The 22,552-nt window shown below is 40.1% G+C and overlaps 1 protein-coding gene across 1 annotated transcript in view; it reads right to left on the minus strand.

The window, feature by feature from the left end:
• The window catches only part of LRPPRC (leucine rich pentatricopeptide repeat containing), a 188,743-nt gene that overhangs the window by 76,842 nt on the left and 89,349 nt on the right, over nt 1-22,552 (minus strand). Inside the window, 7 exon segments of the mRNA XM_045285679.1 lie at nt 1-93; nt 425-551; nt 1,400-1,486; nt 2,124-2,182; nt 2,270-2,391; nt 4,696-4,818; nt 7,237-7,436. Of these exon segments, the coding sequence (XP_045141614.1) occupies nt 1-93; nt 425-551; nt 1,400-1,486; nt 2,124-2,182; nt 2,270-2,391; nt 4,696-4,818; nt 7,237-7,436 (811 nt within the window).

Below are 22,552 nucleotides of genomic sequence, written 5' to 3' on the forward strand. Positions count from 1 at the left end.
CTGTGGATACCCAGCTTTACTGAAGCTAAAGATAATTTGCAGTAAATCCCGGTCCATGAGGTAAAGATCAGACTTCGCCACCTTCTCCAAAGTCTACAAACAGTTGCAGAAATTAGAAGAAATGTTAGAAACCAGTGTTGTTTTTTTCCCACTAATTTTAAACCCTAATATATTAAAATGCTAAGATTCAAAATATTAGAAACAAACATCCAAAGGTTTAAGATTTTCTTCATAAAACAGTGGAAAATATTATACCTTTAACAATAATGGCAAAAGCAATACCAACTGCATTGTAGAAAGAATTCTCCTGAAGGATTAATGTACTTTAAAGAGTTGTATACACTACACTTCTCCGCCTCATGCAAAACATGCTTAATTTATACAAATTATTTTAACCTGTGCATTATTATGACTGAAGTCATACCTGCTTAACATGATCAATGTCGCCCTTCTCAGCATATGCATTCAACAATGCGAGGTATGTGTCTGGGCCAGGTTCAATTCCAGCCTCTTTCATCACTGTAAGAATATTTTCAGCATTCTCCATGTCTCTGGAAATCAGTTAAGAGAAAATAAAACTAACTGCTACCCAAAACCAAGCCCTTTACTACCAAGTCAACCCCAACTCATAGCGACCCTATAGGACAGCGTAGAACTGGCCCATGGGGTTTTCAAGGCTGTAAATCTTGACAGAAACAGTCTGCCACATCGTTGCCCTATGGAGCAGCTGGTGGGTTTGAACTGGTAGCCTTTAGGTTAGCAACACAGTACTTGGGCCAATGCACCAAGAGGGCTCCTTTAGAGTGCCATAATATGCCAAATTAGCCAACAGAGTACTATTACTGAATAGAAAGTGAATTATCTATGGGTATTAGAATTTTAAAATTCTTGAGCATAATTCAGAATCATAATAATGTCAAAAAGAGCAGGTGTGTCTTAAATTGGCTATATGTTCTTAGAATAATAAAGATCACAAACGTATCAAATTTGTGTAGAGAACTTCCCCCCAAAGTAATGAAATTGTAAAGGAACAACATGAGTTGACTTTCAATCATGCACCCTCTTACACTAGGCATTATTGTGTGCTAGCGAAGCTCATCTTTCTGGAAGATGAACAACTGTTAAATTCCTCGTCAAAAGGACCTTTCCCCTCGGCCACCAGCAAAGCAAAAATCTTTTCACAACGTTACCGTACTATGGCTCTGGCTCAGTTTTTAAAGCAAGAGCACTTAAAATTCTGTGAAACATGAAGAGCGAGTTATTAAAAAAAATGATTACGCTTGACTTCACCCTGAGATTTTCTGAGAGGTCTGTCTCAGTCAGTATGGTTTGATCACCTTCTATAGCAATTTTCTACCATTTAAACCCCACTTAAGACGGAGCTCTTCCTGGGACGTACCGGGCTCTTGCGTGCCCTGTGACAAGGGCACTGAACACGGCCTCTGTGACGGGGAGGTCCTTGCTTTTCATAAACCCGAGAATCTTGCTGTAACAACAACAACAAATTAATACAGTACCTTGAAAAAAAACATCAGAGAGTTTCTAAAACATGTATAAACCTACTCCTTTCCACCCAATCCCACTATCTGAAATATCCGGAGTCTATATTTAAAAATACAGTCATCTGTTCTATACTAGAGTTAATCTTTACAAAGCCCAAGGCTTAATAAGATTCATTTACTTAAGAGGGAATTGTACATTTTAAGTTAGTCCCCAAATCCCCAATCTTCCATTCAAAAGTAGTGGTAATAAATTTTACATAAGGAGAGAAATACTGTAACTGATTTTATATGAATCAGTGGGGTAAAATTATTATTCCCATTTCTTAAAATGACGTTTAAATGGCTAACTGCATTACCCTTAAAAAACAGTCAAGAAGAAAGTAAAGTCAGTTTTATTGCTCAATTGTTTAAACTCTCCATTCCAGTAAATCAAAATTTTAATTAAAATGTTAGTTACAAACCTTTATTTTTTCTTATACAACAATTTCATATTTCATTCAAATCTGTTAGATTAATATGCTTCCAAAATAACTTCCTTTACTAAGGAAGAAACTGTAAAAATGATGACTTTAACAAAGCATTCTAAGTTTATAAAATTTACAAATGTCTAGAGATCCATACCTGGCACCTTCAATATCGCCTACATTACAATAAGCAGCAATCAACCGCTGATAAGTCACCTGTCAATGAAATGGGCCAGTTAAGTTTTTCCTCTGGGTTGAAAAAAGTAACTGTGATCAATAACATCTACAATAATAAATACCTACTCGGTTTGGCTGAATATTTGCTTCCTCCATTTTTGCCAAGAAGTCAGTTGGTGAGAATTTATATTCATTCTGAAGATAGACTTTAAGTAAAGCATTGTAGTGACTTACATCATACACAGTACCTATGAATGGAATGTTCATCAAATTTTTAGAAAAGTATTTAAATCACAACTGAAATAAATAATGGAAACATAAATTTAGGTCCACACACAGTAGGGGGAACACCAGGGGTGTGTGGTGTAAACGTTATCATACTAGCATTTTACCCATTTACCTTAATACTCAGACTCATCTATATTGAAATCCTGTCAGAACAGAGTTAAGTGTAAGAAAGACAGTGCTGACTGAACAGCTCTAAGTAGCAGCCTATTCAGGTACTGAGGTTTCTGATCGCAAAGCATAGTACTCCACTCCTGTTCAAAATACTGACAACATCCCTCTAATAAGAGTAACTGGCCGTCCAGCAGTCCTCACCACATCCCAGACACTGAGATGTGACTGGAGTTGTTTGCTACGCTGAGACTCTACTCCAAGCCTTGTTTCAAAGACCCTCTCCATTCCCAGGGCCACACCATCAGGGCTACTACTTGGCTTTACTTTCACCACTCGACTCCTGACATAATGGCCACCCTATGGGTCTCAAATCCTAGCACCTGTCATAGTACATTTCTTTTTTAAATTAATTCCCTGTGGCCACAGAGGCCAACACCTGAAGCCAGATCATGAGGATCTATGAAGCAAAACTTGATGTACAGACAGTAACAGGCACGTAGATTTACTGTTTCAGGCACTGTAGTAAGTGATCTGCATAGAGAGGTCCGGTTGCCCTTCGCTGTAGCTTTGAGCAGATACTACTATCACCCTCATCTTACAGAGCAGGAAAACGGACTCTTCCACTTATCCGAGGTCCCGTGGCTAGTAAGTGACCTTAGGATTTGAACGTAGGGGGTACATTAGAATTCTAGATTAGAGAACCCAACTGCTAACACAGTATCTGACAACAACTTTTTAAAACTCTCAACTCACATTAAACTCTAACAATGGTTGGCTACCACTCCAAGGCTTAAGAGAATTAAGTTTATCATCTTGTGACCGGATTCACTCCAGGGGGAGTGTTACTGGAACACTGAGGAACGCTGTTCAAACTCCACAGAGGTGGTCTGGTCAGGAACAATCCAAGCAGCAGAACACTACCAAATTTCGTTTCTCTCATTCCATTTCTCCCCTGTCACATTAACAACTACTAGAGCATAGGTCTAGTTCTAGAGTAAAAGAAATTTCATTCTGAAACCCAACATTGATTTATATATTTTTAAACTTTAAAAATGAATTCAACTGTGATGATCCTAACTAACTGTGAGGTTACAATCTGACTTTGTTCTACAGTCTGTTTTTGGTTCTTAATATCAGCCCCACACATTTCATAAGTGATATTCACAGTTTATCTTTTTGTAGCTATTCTTAATCAGCTTTTTGTTCTATGCATTTTATTTCCTAAGTAAACAAATTAGAAATTCTTAAACATTTCCTATATTTATTCTAATGCTTTTTTATTTTAAGTTAAAAAAAATTGGTTGATTTCCTGGGATTTTATGGGTAAACAATCACAAAACCTAAAATATAATGCTTTCTAGTATTGGTTTGCAGCTCACTCCACTGTCAATATACATGGTATTAGTTGTCAGCTTTAGATTTTAGATAGTGATTTTTTTCAAGTGGCCTTTTAGAGCTATTTTTTGGATACTGTATTCATATGCCTCAAAACTGCAAAAGTTCCAAGAAGTAGAGTTTAAAAATTGTATCCAGTATTTACCAGTTCTCGAGTACTCCCCTGAGAAACACTTGGTATATGTGTGTGTACATGCACATACATGTATAAATACTTTTCCTTAAAATGGTAGGACACTACATACACTATTCTGCACCTTCATTTTGATTTATATCTCAGCATATTCTCACTAGTATATGAAGATTCTTTCATTTTCTTTTGTAATGGTTACCCGGTATTCCATCCCGTAGGCTGTCGCATCACTTATCTGTCAATCTAGTGAAGGACAGAAGGGCTGGTTCCATGTTCTTGCTGTTAGAAACACTCCACTCGATCTAAATCCTAACAAATGAAACTGCTCTGGTCAAATGGTCTGTGCATTAGTTCTCTACTGGCCAAACAGTTCTCTACTTCACCCTCTTTCCTAATTTACTATTAAAAAGAATGCTTCTGAAAAATTAAAAAATATATCATTATTAATGCCCCTAGATGTCACTAGAACTCACTACATAAATCATAAGAATAAAAAAAACGATAAATCAAGTAGCACTTCCATAAAATTGAACTATCGCACTTGTGTAAAGAAACACTTTTTTCTCTAAAAGAAAAAACTTAAGCCTCTTATCCACACCTACCATCAAGCAATCATCATACATACCTAGTTTCTGAAGTTTGTCCCATATCCTATGAACAAGTTCTGTGCGCTCGGAGACCTTTAGTTCAGGCAAGAGAGAGCCACAGCTGCGCAGCAGAAGCAAGGCTTGATTACCACCTGGGCTACCTATAAAAAATGTCAGTGGATACTATTTTAGCACAGAACCAATATCATATGCACACATACTGAAATTTAAACTGCAATCTGTCAATACACAGGCCCAACAAGGGTTATTTTAAGGATGTACTCGTAAATTGGGTGGGGTGGGGGGGAACTATCCTCACGCACAAGCATCACTTATAGAGCTTTATTGAAAGTTACCTCCTGTAACAACATAAACCAGAGGGGAAGGGAGACAGACAGCAGTCGGTGTGAGATTTGAAAATAATTAACAATCTAGAATCTATCAAGGGCCCAGGAAGGTTGAGGGGAGTGGGGGAAGGAAAAAAGAGGAGATGATCCAAAGGACTCAACAGAAAGTAATTGTCTAGGGAAAAAAATATGGAATATGTATACGAATATGTCAGATACAAGTGATGAATGGATTGTAACAAGAGTTGTAAGAGTCCCCAATAAAATGATTAAAAAGAAAAAAAGGTACATCCTGAGCTTTTAACATCAGTTACCTTTGCAACAGATGCTAGATCATCAACATAAGGTATGTCTGCAAGATTATTAAATACAAAGAATATATACACAGTTCTTGCTGCAATTCAAAGACTCAGCTTTTCAGAGTCTTAGAAAATTATACAAACCAGGACAAGTAAAACACAGCAATAAAAAATTTAGGTTTACATATCAGCTACAAAATCACATAAACCCCTGTCCCTCTTTCTCCATGTACCTGAAAGTGTAACTTTGAATGAAATAATATATCGTTTGATTCCATTTCTATGAATCATGCAGAACAACAAATCCACAGAGACAGAGAGTAGACCACCGGTTGCCTAGGGCTGGAAGGGGTGAGGAGGTGGGGGGTTTGGGGAGGACCGCTAGGGGCATAGGGGTGACAGAAACACTCTGCCATTGACTGTGTTGCACACTTCAAATGAGTGAATTATACAGTATCTCAATAAAGTTATTACAATTCAAAACCAAAGAACTGAAGTATAAAAGCAAAAAGCTGGACAAAGAAATTATCCCAGGTCTTTAAATGCACATAACTTTATTTTTGTAACTGGTATTTCTTTGGTATGCCTCATCATTAAGTTTTACAGAAATGCTTCTGACCTTGGTTGAAATCCATGGATGGGCTTCCTGAAGCTGATAAATGCCCCAAAAGGGCAAGTGGAGTGGGGGTGAGGGGAGTATCTACCTATAGCTTCATCAGAGTATCAAAGGCAAGAGTGACCCAAGTAGATTGGAATAGTTAAGTGAAAATGAAAGGGAAATGACTGGTCTTTCTTGAAATCTATCACACAGGATCATCTTACCAAAAAGTGACACTCCGGGAGGGAGTTTCAAAAGTTTGTTTAAAAATTGGAATTAAAAGAAACTGGAATTTTTTTCACCAACTGTTTTCGAAGTAGTTTTATTGAGACATAATTCATATTCAATACAATTCAGTAGGTCAATCATATTAAGAAGGGTTCTGCATGACTACAAATCAACTTGGGAACATTTTCTTCCTTCTTGTACCCATTGCTGTTGACTCCCCATCACCCCCCCACCTCCCCTTCCTTACCACCAATCAATTATTAATCCAGTTGCTGTCTTCATAGATCCACCCATCCTGCCTTCCCTTTACAAAAAAATATACAAAGCAAAGGCAAAAAACAAAAAGAACCCGGGAGCAATGGCCAAAGAAAACAGAGAAAAACCTCAGTCAAAAAGACAGCAGGAAATCTTAAAAACCCAGAATAAATTCAAAATAGTTCAAAAGGGAGACCTAATGGCACGGTGTGATGTTCCAGCCGACCTACAGTTACTAAAATCCACTTTACAATGCTGGTTGGCTGTTCACCTTCCTGGACTGTGGTGAGTGGAGACCCACTGCAAAATGGATTTGGGGGCTTCCACTATCTTCTGTAACGTTCTGCACCTGGGGGTTGAACAATTTAGGTTCGGGTATCGTTCCCTCTTCCAGGAAGGTCTGAATTTTATTATTTATAATCTTTGGGTCACACAAGCTGGTGTGCTTCTTCTAGGTGAACTTAGCTGACTCCTCACTTAGACGGCTGCTTATTTTGAAACAAGCCTTTAAGACTCCAGACACTGTTTTGTCTCAGAGCTGTGTACCATCTGATTTCTTCCCCACACTTTGCTATTGCATCCGCAGTTCAAACACTTTTTGAAGCCCCTCATACAACACAATAAAGAAAACTCGAATCTCCTGCAACAATTCACCACTGAAAGTGAAACTATTACAAGCTATGGAAAGCAAAGGGGCAATTTTTCATTTGCTGACTCCAGAATAAAACAGAAAGCAAAATCATGCTGATCAACAACAATCAAAAGTACCAACATATGTACTCCATAATGCACTGTAACCAAATATATTCTTCGAAAAGAGTTCAGCTTTTTGAACATAAAAATTTTAGATACCTGAGTTGCATGTGTTATCAAAGACTTTTTGAAGAAGTGTCTTTGGGATTCGGCCAGTTCTTCGGACAGAATTATCGAGTCTCATTAGAGCCCAATCAAACTGGCTGGCGTTCCTTTGATGAGCAGCCATGGAATCCTCTTGAAGATAATTCTTTTTCTCAGCAGCAATAGCATATTGCCTGGCTTGGCTGACTAGCTCTCTATAAAATGAAATATAAAGAATAATTAACTAAATCAATTATTATCCATGCAGGTCATCTTTTTTAGTATAATGTATTCAGTGTTTCTTTTGTTAGTTATTAAAAACCTAAAATCCTAGTACAATACCAAAAAACTTAGGAAAATATGAAATGGTAGGCAAATTACAGCTTTTAATTTAAATAATCATATGCATGACACATGTACAAATGTGTGTGCATACACACACACACACAGAGTACATACAGTATATCTCTTGAAAAACTGAGTGTTCTCACAACCTTCCACGTGTAATTGTTTAGTACAAACTAAAATGACAATCTGCTGTTTTGAAAGTGTTTTAGAAAAAATTTTGCCCTTAGCCAAAACCAGATTAATGAATAGAAATGAAACAATGTATGCTAAAAGCTCTTTTCACCTCTACAAAGGTAACAAGACATCTATAGTAGACCCCAAAATGATAGTATCTACCCTCAATGTCCTCAATTCATAATGTTTACTATGAATTTACAAGAAGACCAAGACTCAAGTTTTAAAACTGCAGTTTTTCAATGGATCACTCAGGCCAAAATAATCCTGTCTAAATAAACGCAAAATGGTTTAAAGGGATAAACAATGTTGGTAAACAGGGAATACAGTATCAACATCCCTTGTCAAAATGCAAGTTCAACATCTTTCTAATTATTTGTCTACAGATAAGGCACAACTGAAAATAGATAAAAACATAACTAGCAAAAAACATAACTAGAATTCTAGTATTAAATATTAATCTTAGGGAAGTCAGAGAGGTACAAAACATGTTTCTGAAATAGATAACGTCGAAATAATGTTTAGAGAGTCAACAAACTTTAAACAATTCAATATTTTAATATCGTCTAACATGTAAGTTCTAAAACATGAAATCAGAGGGATTCCATGCAATGTGAACACAGGTCCCTGGTTCACAAATACTGAATCCAACGACCCTCTTTATGACAGTTGTGACAGAAACCCTGTCAAAAATCTCAGAATTTCATCTAAAATCAACACTAAGTCAAAAATTCAGATAATTAGTTCTAAGATTACCTTCAGTATATCTGAAACTTTCCAATAGCAGCTACTAAGTTCACATGTATTCTAATCAAATAAACATTTTACTCTTAATCCAGGAATATCTTCAGGAGAAAAACCACATTTTTCCATTATGTGCACTTTTACCACGAACAATTAAAGTTCTTACTACTGAGTTTAAACATAAAAACTACTTTTGGTTCCTTACCCTGTATTACAACATTTTACAGTTGTTAACTTAGAAAATCAGTCACAAATTGTATGGTGTAGTATGTGACACTTACATTAAAGTAATTGATTGCACCGGTTTCTCCAAAAGGTTATTTAAAACACACAAATGACAAGAAACAGAAACTAGATTAGAAATGGGATTAGTTTTAACCCTAACCCTGAATTCTCAGCTGCTAACCGAAAGGTCAGGAGTTCGAGTCCACCCAAAGGCACCCTGGAAAAAGGCCTAGAGATCTCGTTCTAAATATCAGCAATTGAAAACTTTCAGGAGCACTGTTTCACTCTGACATACCTGGGGTCCATAAATCATGAACAACTCAATGGGAACCTGCAGGGGTAACTCAAATTTTACCTCCTGGGATCTGTACAAATCACTACCACTTGACCATCAGGGCCACACCTACAAATAAGAGACCACTAAACAACGAAAAAGTCAGGGCACTAACCATCTAGGACAAGTACTCATCTTTGTAAGCCGAATGATTAGCACGAATGATTAGCACTAATGCTTGTTACATGAGTTGAGTGAATTAAGTGCTAGATTATTACATATAAACCGCCAAAGAGACACCCTACTTTCTCCTACTCTGAAGATTTCTTTACTCTTTTCTCTTAAAACCTTAAGGAGCCCTGTTGGTGCAGTGATTGAGTCCAGCTGCGAACCACAGGTCAACAGTTCGAACCTACAAGCCGCTCGATGGGAGAAAGAGAAGACAGTCCGCAAGAGCAACCTTTGGAATCCAACTGGGTCGCTATGAATTAGAATGGACTGGGGACAAGGGATTTCTTCTCATATGGCCACGAATCTGGTTATCGAATCAGCTGTTCCCAAACTATGCCTATGTTAATGCAGGGAAACATTGTTTTAAAGCATCCAGAAATAACAATGTGTGCAGTTCAAGTGAATGTTTAGTAATATAATGTTCAACAGGAAAACTGATTAACCTAGAAACTTCAGAATATTTGCATTTTTTGTTGGTTTTGTTAAAGCAAAGAAAACACTGATACACTGTAAGAATTCAAACTAAAACTTGTTGAAAGCAGTTTTTTGGATTTTTTTTTTTAATCATGTTATTAGGGGCTCATACAACTCCCATCACAATCGAAAGCAGTTTTTAAAAGATCAAACACAAATAAAATGCAGGACAGAGGAAAACAGGGACATTTACAAACCAGCTCTTCATTCTGTATTCCCTCAATGCAAGAATACGTTCTTCTATTAAAATTGGCATTCTATGATGCTCACCTTCCCGATACAACCGCTGAAGACAAAGCGGGTGAATAAGCAAATGTGGTGAAGAAAGCTGACGGTGCCCGGCTATCCAAAGATATAGCATTTGGGGCCTTAAAAGCTTGAAGGTAAACAAGCGGCCATCTAGCTCAGAAGCAACAAAGTCCACATGGAAGAACATATCAGTCTGTGTGATCACGAGGTGTCGAAGTGATCGCTGAAGACAAACGGGTGCATAAGCAAATGTGGCAAAGAAAGCTGATGGTGCCCAGCTATCAAAAAGTATAGCGTCTGGAGTCTTAAAGGCTTGAAGGTAAACAAGCGGCCATCTAGCTCAGAAGCAACAAAGTCCACATGGAAGAACATATCAGTCTGTGTGATCACGAGGTGTCGAAGTGATCGCTGAAGACAAACGGGTGCATAAGCAAATGTGGCAAAGAAAGCTGATGGTGCCCAGCTATCAAAAAGTATAGCGTCTGGGGTCTTAAAGGCTTGAAGGTAATCAAGCGGCCATCAAGCTCAGAAGCAACAAAGCCCACATGGAAGAAGCACACCAGCCTATGCAACCACGAGGTGTCGAAGGGATCAGGTATAAGGCATCATCAGAACAAAAAATCTTACCATAGTGAATGATGGGGGGAGTGCGGAGTGGAGATCCAATGCCCATTAGTAGGCCACTGGAGATCCCTTGCAGAGAAGTCTCGGGGAGGAGATGAGCCAGTCAGGGTGCGATGTAGCAACGATGAAAGGTGCAACTTTCCTCTAGTTCCTAAATGCTTCCTCCCCACCCCCACTATCATGATCCAAATTCTACCTTGCAAGTCTGGCTGGACCAGAGAATGTACACTGGTGCAGATGGAACTGGAAACACAGGGAATGCAGGGCGGATGATCCCTTGGGGACCAGTGGTGAGAGTGGCGATAATGGGAGGGTAGAGGGAGAATGGGTTGGAAGGAGGGAACCTACTATTGGGAACTATGTGACCCCCTCCCTGGGGGACGGGCGGCAGAAAGGTAGGTGAGGGGAGACGTCGGACAGGGCAAGATATGACAAAATAATAATTTGTAAATTATCAAGGGCTCATGAGGGATGGGGGAGCAGGGAGGGAGGAGAAAAATAAGGACCTAATGCCGGGGGCTTAAGTGGAGAGGAAATGTTTTGAGAATGAGAGGGCAATGAATGTACAAATGTGCTTTACACCACTGATGTATGTATAGATTGTGATGAGTTGTATGAGCCCCTAATAAAATGATTAAAATAAAAATCTTTAATATAGCTGTGCCTCCCTCAAACAAATGTAGTTTATAAAATAAATTGGGGAGGGGACATATATTTAACTAAAGGATTCTCCCCTCTTCAAAAGGATTCTCCAGAGCACTCCCATATAACAGCACTTTCTGTATTTATTAAGGGACAGGATTCATTTTTAATTCACTTCAACATACCCTGAAGAAAATAAAATTCAGAGCCTGAAACCGTAGGTATATTGTGATATAAAGGAATGAAAATAACCCAGGAGTTAGGTGGGGCCAGCCCCAATAGGAAGCCGCCCAGTAGGTATCTAGGAGACAAAATGTCACTGCCTGCAAATGCTAAGGACCCAAACTGAGGTAGTCAGACAGGGAAGCGTATTTTACCGCCTCCTCCAAGGACCACAGTGGCTCCTTTATACTTTCAAGATGAAACTTCTCAGGATCCCTCCTGAGACTCCTGGAAATTCTACTCAAATTCTAAGGCTACCTAAAATCTGGCTTTAAAAAACATGTTCTTTTTCCTTTTTCTCAATACATAACTTTTTCAAGTAAACTTTTTTTTCCTTCATTTTATTAGGGGTTCATACGACTTATCACAATCCATACATACCTCAATTGTGTAAAGCACATTTGTACATTCATTGCCCTCATCATTCTCAAAACATTTGCTCTCCACTTAAGCCCCTGGCATCAGCTCCTCATTTTTTTTCCTCCCTCCCCGCTCCGCACTCCCTCATGAACCCTTGATAATTTATAAATTATTATTTTGTCATATCTTGTACTGTCCAACGTCTTCCTTCACCCACTTTTCTCTTGTCTGTCCCCTACGGAAGAGGTCACATGTAGATCCTTGTAATCAGTTCCCCCTTTCCAACCACTCTCCCTCTACACTCCCAGTATCACCACTCACACCACTGGTCCTGAAGGCATCATCCGCGCTGGATTCCGTGTATTTCCAGTTCCTATCTGTACCAATGTACATCCTCTGGAATAGCCAGACTTGTAAGGTAGAATTGGGATCATGATAGTGGGGCTGGGGAGGAAGCATTTAGGAAACTTTTTATTAAAGCGTTACATGTTCTGTTTTAACTTCAACTCTACACCAGACTAATCACACATGTTCTTGAATGCTTATCTACCTGTTCTCTCCGGAAAAAGATGAGGCTTTCTACTCCTGTAAAGACTCACAGACCAGAAACCCTACACAGGTTCGCTGTACATCAAATGGACTTCATCCGGGGTTTTCCTGTTCACCTCTACCTGACCTATCTCTACCTTTGTCACTGGTAGGATGCATCTGTTCAGAGCTCATTTAGAGCTACGGGAGTTTAAAAAGGGGGGTTTTCCCATGCAGGGCAGAAGAAGCAATTCTTAACATTTACCATGCATTTAATATATGCCAGGTACCAGAAAAATATTACTATTACAATCCCCATTCTAAGAAGCCCTAATAGTGGGTTCTCTATTGGGCTGCTAAGCACAAGGTCAGCAGTTTGAAACCACCAACCCTGCTCTCTGGAGAATGAGTCTTTCTACGCCCACAGAGTTATAGTGTCTAAAACGATCAGGGGCAGTTCATTATGAGTCAGAATCGACTTGATGGCAGTGGATGAGGTACCAGAAAATTATTACTATAACCTCCATCCTACAGAGGAGAACCACTAGCCCAGGGTCACGATAAAGCTGGCTGATGGCAGGTCTAAGATTTCTATGTGTTCACGAGCTTCTAAAACAGCGGTTCTCAACCTGTGGGTTGCGACCTCTTTGGGGGTCAAACGACCCTTTCACAGGGGTTGCCTAAGACAATTGGAAAACACATAAACATTTCACAATACATAATTACATATTGTTTTGTGATTAATCACTATGCTTTTAATTATGTTTAATTATGGTCAATTTGTAACAATGAAAATATATCCTGCATATCAGATATTTACATTACAATTCATAACAGTCGCAAAATTACAGTTATGAAGTAGCAATGAAGTTAATTTTACAGTTCCACAACATGAGGAACTGTATTAAACGGTCTCAGCACTGGGAAGGTGGAAAATCTAAAATGAGCTCGGCAAGGCTGAGGGACACAAGGAAACAAATCAGGCTGCCTTGCAAAGAGACAAAAACTGAACCTGGCAGGGAGAGTGAGGCCTGATGATAGAAAACCCTCCAGTGGCAGATAATTAGGAAGCTGGATTGTATGACATGTCTACATGTCTGTAAGCGGCAAGCTCATAAAGCTTCTCTCCACTTATTTTATTGCCCCAGTTCTTAGGCAATGGAATGAATCTGTGTTCTCACCCATCAGTTAACTATTTCCCTTGGATTTTCTGTTACCTGCTGGTATCACAATACTTATATTCGATTGACTTTTCAAAATGCTGAACTCGCCATGTGTTAGGGTTCTCTAGAGAGATAAAACCAGATTGCTGATAATTTTATATATTTATATAGATATATAACACAAAAAATGAACTGTTAAATTATAAACAGATATATAACACAAGTAATGAACTGTTAAATTATAAACAGATAGATAGATATATAATACAAGAAATGAACAGTTAAATTATAAAGCAGTACAAATGGCTCAGTGCAACTCACTCCCGTGAGAGAGTTGTGAGACACTAGCAGTACTTTAAGTCTTGAGGACTGTCCGGTAGTTCTCTGTAGAGAGAGAGAGCTAGGCTATCCCAGCACAGGCAGCAAAACAGCCAGCCAGGTCACCAACTGTCAGCCAGGTCACCATCAGTCAGTCCTCAGCTCCAGAGATGTAAATTTCAATCGTGTGGTCTTAAAGGGACCTCAACTTACAGTGACACAGTCCACAGGCTAGCTGTCCCACAGGTAGTGTAGCCTGTAAATTGAGGCACAGAACAAGCAAGGCAGCCGCACACTGGTCCGATGATCAAAGAGCGAGAGACAAGAAAGGTGAGGTTCACCGAGCCATTTATCTCTCTGCCCTTCAATTAATCCCACTGGTGTTTATCGGCCAGGCTGGCACAATAAACTATTTCACGGCCCCTCCACCTTGCACAACTAGGAAAATTCCACTTGTTAGATAATGCTTCCTCCTAAAATGGTTAGTACTTCCAAAGTTATCTACTACTGACCAATACTACAGGAGCCCTAGTGGCACAGTGGTTACGAAAGGTGTTTGAAGCCAACAGATGGTTCCCTGGGTCAAAGACAGGGCTTTCTACTCCCATAAAGAGTTACGAGCTCGGAAACTCACAGGGGTCCTTCGACCCTGTTCCACAGGGTCACTGTGAGCTGGCATCAACTTGGGGCAGTGAGTAATCAATACCCTTGTTCCAGCCTTCAAGCTCGTCCTTCACTGCAACCCCTCCATTCATTCACCACACCCAATATTCCGAGTCCTCAACACCTCTAGTTCCATTTTGAAGCCCAACGACTTTTCCAGGCTTTGGCTTTTTTCCAACTGCGAGGTCCATCCTCGCCCCCACCCCCCACCAGAACACTCACTGTATTAGGTCCTTAGAAGGAAATAAACAACGGACTATGATAAAGAGTGACCGCAAGGTTCTATTTTGGAGCAGATGTTCGAGGAAGATGACATGTGAAGGCTTTAGCTAAGGAGGGGAAGGAGCAGTCATCCTGAGCAAGGTAAGCACTCCAGGCAGAGGGGGGACGGTCAGCAGGCCAAGGGAGTAAGCAACAGATGGCCTCTGGGACCAGACTGGAGAGCAAGGACTAGGCCAGGCCATGAAGGATTTGAAGGTAAAGCGTCTCGATTTTATTCTGGGTACAAGGCTTTATTCCTAGTACTGCATACAATTATATCAGACCACTGTTGAGCTTCTCAGAGCAGAGGCTATGGCATGATCTACTTCTGTTTTGCAAACATCAGTATAGCTCCTGGCTATCGGATTAGCGTGAACGACCAGTTAGGAGGCTGTTGCTTCCGTCCCGCTAAGAGCCATATGGAAGCTGAAAACAGAGTTGGCAGAGAGCTGGAAAGGAAATAGAGATTGTCAAGGGCATCACCCAACTTAGCCCCAAATTCCAGGGAGCAAACCTCCATCAATACAATTCTCGCTTTTTTTGTTTTGTTTTGGGTGAGGGCTCACCCAGCAGTTGAGATGCCCATGCAACAATTTCCAGACAAGCTGTTGAGTGACATTGGCAATTCTTACTTTCACGTGATCAAAGAAATTTTTTCACACACAAGTCACTTGGTCCTTTGTCTGGTCTACTTGGTCTCTGTCTACCCCAAACCAATTATGTGACATTTTTTATAAACATGTGATAAGCACAGTCTCAGACATACAGGGGTTCCACCATATGACTCCAGGCATGAGCTTTAGAATGCAACAGACTGGCCTGAGTTCAGGCGCTGCCACTCACAGCAGTGCGACCTTGGCCATGCTACCACAACTCTACCCACTAATTAGAGATAATAATAGTACTTACTTCATGGTGATATTACACAGATTAACGGGGATAATGCGGTGTCTCCCAAAATATGGCACTTGTGCTAGGCAAGAAGATTTTAAGCAGTATTTAGACAAAGATTTTCAATGCTAGTAGTTTTGTCTCCTATGATGAGTAATTAAAAAGAACAATCATAACAAGCTACATTTTACTAGCATTCTTGCATGGGGCAAAATCAAGTTAATGAAGAAGTCAGTTTAACCAATTTTGTTAAACTAAAATAGAGTTAATACTCAGATCTGGTTAAAAAAAAAACCAAAAAACCGAAGGAGGTTCACAAAAGCCCAAAGTTTGGGAAATTCTGAGAATGTATTTGTAAAAATTCTGGCCAAAAGTCAGCTTAATAAATGCTTAGTATTTATTATAGTATTTTTTTCTTTTTATGAATGTATTAGCAGAAATCACAAAGTTTATTTTAAAAGGTCTAATAAAACCTAAGCTATTACATTTGTGAGACTCTAAGCATTTATTGCTTCACCTGGAGAAAAACAATTTTTTAAAATAAACTACCTGTGACGATTCCATGAGGAAAAAGAAACCAAACAAGAATGACTTCTAACAAAATGGTGCTACAGGTGTAAGTGCTCTTCTTACAGACAGTAAGGAGCCCTGGTGGCACTGTGGGCTGAGCACTAGGTGGCTGAGTCAGCAGTTCACATCCCGGGGAAAGATGGTCTGAGAAACCCTCTCCAATGACCCACTCATGGTCACAGAAGTCAGGCAGCTGATACTAGTGAGCACCTTGTATAACCAAACCCAAATTCACTGCTATTGAGTCAATGCTGACTCACAGTGACCCTATTTTAAAGATAAATAAACTCACTGCCATCAGTAAATGCTAGCTCATGGCAACCCCCACCCCCCACCCCCAGTGGGTTTCTGAGACCCTAACTGTTTATGGAAGTAGAAACCCGTCTTTCTCCCAAGGAGCAGCTGGTTTCGAGCTGCCAATCACGCGAATCGCAGCTCAACAAGTAGCAACTACTCCATGAGGGTTCCGGAAACCCTATAGGGCACACATGAGTTTCCACGGCTGTAACTCTAGGGAAGTAGAAAGCCTTGTCTTTCTCCTTCGGAGCAACTGGTGGTTTGACCCAATGTGTAACCCGTATGCCAAGCCGAACCCATTGCTGTCAAGCAACTTGGAATTAAAGTGAGCGGGTTATTATAGAAGGTGTTCAGTAAGTATCAGTTGGCTGATTTAAAAACAAACAGAGGGCAATGAATGTACAAATGTGCTTTACACGATTGATGTATGTATAGATTGTGATAAGAGTTGTATGAGCCCCTAATAAAACGATTAAAATAAAGTTTTCAAAAGCAAATAAATAAATAAATATATTTTGTAAAGCTAAGCCACAATGAACTTTCTCCCTGAACGATTTTGTAATACTGTGACTTTCCACAAAGCCTTGCCAAATTAAAGCCGCCCCCCCCCCACCACCCGCCCCAGCACAGCTTTAATTCAGATCAGAAAAGCCACAAGCAACCCTCCTACACTTGGTTAAGTTTCCCAGACTGGAATCCCAACCTCGTTCCTTTCTCACTGTCTACAGACATAGCCTCTCTTGCCCTTCTCAGGCTTTGCAGTACAAAGGAATGTCCCTTATCTCCCAGCTTCCCAGAAAGCAATGAACCCAGATTGGGACCTGTAATGGGATGTGGAGCAAGATACTTAAGCATCTATAAAATGAGAGTAATGGACTGGATCATTCTAAATACGCTTCTAGGTTGTCAATTCTAAGATATCATCATATACTTGCTTAGTTGTGATAATCTCGTCATTTCTGAATTTAGAGTGTGCCAAGGTAACATGGGACATCTAAGTTAACTGGCCTAACGACAAGATTAGTGCTTCTGTTGTACCTCCTAGTTCCCGGTGTAGCAGCTGGGGTTTTAAACGCCATCCACAATAACTGATCTCTACTCAGCTGCAGCAACAGAGGAAGGCGTCAGGAAGAGGAGGCTTCCACTACGGCAAGTCTTGGTAACTGCCTCCTTTACCGTAAGGCTCTGCAGAACTGGGTGGTGTCAGCTGCCATTTTTGTACATTCTGATCAAAGGCTCCACTCTGGGGGAAAATCCTCATCAAAAGAGGGGAAATGCAGAACAGAATCTCACAACCTCATAGATTCCAGACTCCCTGAGGTTGGATAACCCCACTGAAACGATTGTCCTGAGACCATCTTTAAACTTAAACCAAAATAACCCCTAAACTCTTCTTAAAACCAACTAATAGTTTAATAAAAAGGTCTGCCTTGAACATTATGCTTGTAAAGAACTATCTATATAAGATCAAATTGGCAATAGCAATGTAAAAGATTAGATAGGAACTTTAGGGGGCAATGCATTTATATTCACGAGCAGGAACTCAGAATAGGAGGGTAAGAATTGTTACAAGAACTAGAACAGTGTAATCTTGTGTCACTAAAGGTGAGGGGTGTCAAAAGGTTCATGGGGGAAAAAACAGTTCATGGAAAAATGTAACTAAAAAATAATAGAACTAAAGAGGGAACCAATTATAAGGATCTACATATAACCTCCTCTCTGGGGGATGGACAACAGAAAAGTGGGTGAGGAGAGACGTCAGACAGTATGGGATATAACAAAATAATAATAATTTATGAATTATGAAGGGTTCATGAGGGAGGGGGAGTGCTAAGCAAGGGGAAAAGGTGAGGAGCTGATATTAGAGGCTCAAGCGGAAGGCAAATGTTTTCAGAATGATGAGGGCAACAAATGTACAAATGTGCTTGACAATGGATGGATGGATGGATTGTGATAAGAATTGTACGAGCCCCCAATAAAATGATTTAAAAATAAATAAATAATAGAATTTTCTCGTGAACTTTCTAAAACCGTCTCAATCTCCGAGCTTACTACCATCAAGTCAATACCAATGCATATTGATGCTACAGGACAGGGTAGAATGACCCCTGTAAGTTTCTAAGGCTGCAACTCCCGATGAGAATAGAAAGCCTCATCTTTCTCCCTTAGAGGAGCTGGTGGTTTCAAACTGCTGACCTTGCAGTTAGCCGCCCAAGCCGTAATCAATACGACACCAGGGCTGAAACTCTCTCAAAGGAAATAAATTGGTGTATGCTTTGCTGTGAATATTCTTAACAACATGAATTTTAAATAACAAGAGGATGAAATGTATGAGTTATGTAGGCATGCAAACACTATTTTGAAAATTATAAGATCTATACTAATGGTATTAAGTGCTTATCCCAACCTCCAAATCTTTGATTCCTAATTCTGTTAATGTCCTCACCAATCAGCTGCTTTTGCTCTCAAGAAGAAAAAAAGGAACTCTCTTTCGTTCAGTTCAACACCTGAGGTCCTACTGCCCCTAATGTCGGTATGAAAGGTCTTTCCTCGTGGGTCCATCTTCGGTTCAATCTCAAGTCCAAACAAATTTTGTTAAGACAGGTACCTCTCAAAACCTCCAGGAAGTCTCGACCATTAAATGAATACACAGACTTTCAGACAACCTCAGTAGCTTTGAAGAATCAACCGGCCTTTCATTCTACCATCCCCTTCACTTCCCTCACCGCCACACAGCATCGAAGTCTGGCATGCTCTTCTCTACCTCTGCAGGACTCTGAATACCCACCTTTAACCTCACGTGATACTGGCCACCAACCAAAGGTAGATAAGTGCCCCTCTACAAAGTGATACCTATTAAATTCTCCTCTCATGGATCAGACATGCAGTATGCAGTCATGGCCCTCTACGACATATTGCTAAACCTTACAGACAGGGAGCAGAGGCTAAAACTTAGAAAAAGTATAATCACGAAAGCACCCCAGATAGATTTTTGGGGGTCCAGGTACATCTTTTTAATTGTGGTAAATTATAGATACACACACACACACACATATATATATCACAAAGTATTTGCCATTGCAACCATATTTACAAGTCAGAGACATTAATCACATCCACTGCATTGCCACTACTGCCACTATCCATTCTCAATTGTTTTCCTCACTCCTAACCGAAAACCAGCATGCCTTAAGCAGACCCCCACTTCCCCCAATCACCCCTCATATCACTATAAACTATAAACTCCAAGGATTTGCCGACTCAAGATACTTTATGTCTGCGGATCAGGGAAGAGTTGTCTTTAGTACCTGGCTTACTTCACTCAGCATCCTATCGTCCAGGTTCGTCCACGTTACCTGACTTTTTCAGTTTTCCTGGCACATAATCCATGTATCATACAACTCATATCAAGAGTTCAACTATAACAAGAAGAGTTATATATTCATCACCACAATCACTTTTATTTTCTTCTTTCTTGATTTATTGTTATTAGCTCCCCATTCCCCCCGCCATTCGCCCAAGAAACCATGAATTCAGGTACTGCCTCTATAGATTTACCTCGCCTGGATTCCATATACAGAAAAACATACCCAAGAAACTAACAATAACAAAGTAAAAGAGAAAAACCTCAATCAAAAATAAAGAAAATATTAAAAACTAGAGCAAATTTAACCCAACTGCATCTGCAATATTCCACATTCCAGTGCATTCTGCATGACAGCAAGGCCGTTCACATCCCTGATCTATGGTCAGAGGGGTTTCACCAGAGGCTTAATGCACATGCATTTCTCCCTCACTTTTTTTTTTTTAACTGAAACAACTTTTACATCTTGCCCTAACAACTATGTATGCCATAACCAACTTTACAATGTTCTCACCCGAGAAACTCTTAACATTCGTAATATTTAATAAATGAGTGGAAGTTTTCCTTCCCCCCTAACTTTGGAAGCCATTAGAGAATAAAATGTGGCTCTCACCTTTAAGCCAATTATTAGTCTAGATCCACTCTCAAAACATATTTAGCGCAAAGCTCATCTTTCCTCGAAAGCAAACCAGAACCGGAGTGTTTACCCCGTGACCTCCCCACAGAGGATAAAATAATAACTGAAATACCAGCAGAGCCCAGCATGGTAGTCAGGTTTTAGCAGAGCTTCCAGACTAAGAAAGACTAGGAGAAAAGCCTAGCAATCTAGTTCCGAAAGCCAGCCAATGAAAAACCTATGGGTCACAACACAACAATGTCTGCAGGGCTGGAAGATGCGCCCCCTATCTTGGAAAACCACAAAAAAACCCAAACTCACTGCCAATGAGGCCAGAGGTGAGTTGCCCCTTTGGGTTTCCAAGGCTGTAAATCTTTACGGGGGCAAAAAGGCTCATCTTTCGCCCAAGAAGTGGCTGATGGATTAGAGCTACTGACTTTGCAGTTAGCATCTCAGAACACTCAAATTTCAGTGTCCACAGCAACCATGAAGATGGTCCATGTCATTCTGTTGTGCGTGGGGTCACCCGCAGCCAGAGCAGACTGGATGACAACAATGACATACAGTGGTGAACAGGAAGCCCTGCTCTCTTGCAGCTCACTTCCTACTAAAGAAACAAACGGAGGATAAATAAGTAAAATATCAGGCCAGTGAGACATGCCATGGATAAATCAGTAATAGTAACTCAGCCTGCTAGACTGAAGGCTGAGGTAGACCTTCTCTGAAGAGATGACAGTTAAGTCCAAGCCCTGAGGCCACCTTTACAGAGACAAGAGGAGGAGGCCCTACTACTTCTACTTGGCAGATATAGAAACAGGAAGATGAGAGAGGTTAACACAGATGTCCAAGATTATGCAGCAAATAAATGGAATGCAGGTCTGATAAACACCCAGACCAATAATAGCCTTTCTACTTGAGTTCTACTGGAGTGACTAGACTGTGTTCCCTCTTTATTCTGTCTTCCTCAAATGCAAGAGTGAAGATGAAAGCATCAACTCTTTTCCGGCCTGATTTTGAGGACTAAAAAGATGGCATTAATCAGCACAATTTTCAAAAGAAACTCTGAAAGCCAAGAGATGTAGTCCTGTGAAAATAGAGGCCTTACTTCTGAAGACTATTCCTCAAGGCTACTTAAAAGGAAAAAAAGACTCCAAGTTACAAATAAGCAATATGCCAAAGATTTGTAATAGTAAGCTGTTAAAAAAATCATAAAACATTCTCATGTAATTTTATGCAGGGACTCGATTTCCAGGCTGGTCTACAAAATCATTATTATTATTAATAACTAATAAATCAGATCCATAGTTTTGGGGTTGATTCCAATTCACAGGGTCAGAGCAGAATGGTCTCTTCTGGGTTTCCAAGGTTGCAAATCTTTACCGGAGTAGAAAGCCTCATATTTTCCCTCTTAGTCACTGGTGGAATCAAACTGCAAGACTCTGGGTCAGCCCAATTCATAAGCCACTAAGCCACCAGAGCTCTTAAGAACTAATAAAAGACAAGGTCTATATCAAATGCTTTATAGAGATGATCTCATTTAAGACTGATAACAGTACTATTACTCCCATTGCAAAGGAAACTGATCCCTGACGCAGTTAAGCAAGTTGGCAAATGGCATAAAACCTCGGCACCCCGCCGAAGTTAACATTATCATCTCCATCAACCTTTTTTACCCTGTCCCCTCCAAATCTATATGACTATAGCCCGAAAATCCTGCACCCATGAGAACGTCCATTCCAACATTTGACACCCACTTCAAGTTTTCCTTGCTTTTGAATGCCGACCCAACAGCTTCCTTGCATGTGTTCGTTCACTCATTCGTTCATTCATTCATTCATACACTGCCACCTAACGAAGTCTACTATGGCAGTTCCCAACTTGAACACCTCCTTAAACTAAAAGATCACTCCATTCAAAAAAACTCAAAGAAAAGTCCAAACTATCATAATTAAACACCCACCCCTAAGCTAGCTTAGCTCGTCTGAAACTCCCAATCCATCGGCCCCCCCTTACCCCCAACACACACAATAAAGTCGAAATCCAAATCCTAGGTGATTGCTGATCACCAAGGTTCTCCCGTGGCACAGTCCCCA

This window comes from Echinops telfairi, unplaced genomic scaffold (genome assembly GCF_000313985.2).
Source record: "Echinops telfairi isolate 266 unplaced genomic scaffold, ASM31398v2 ScPeMD7_7475;HRSCAF=8513, whole genome shotgun sequence".
Classification (NCBI taxonomy): Eukaryota; Metazoa; Chordata; class Mammalia; order Afrosoricida; family Tenrecidae; genus Echinops; species Echinops telfairi.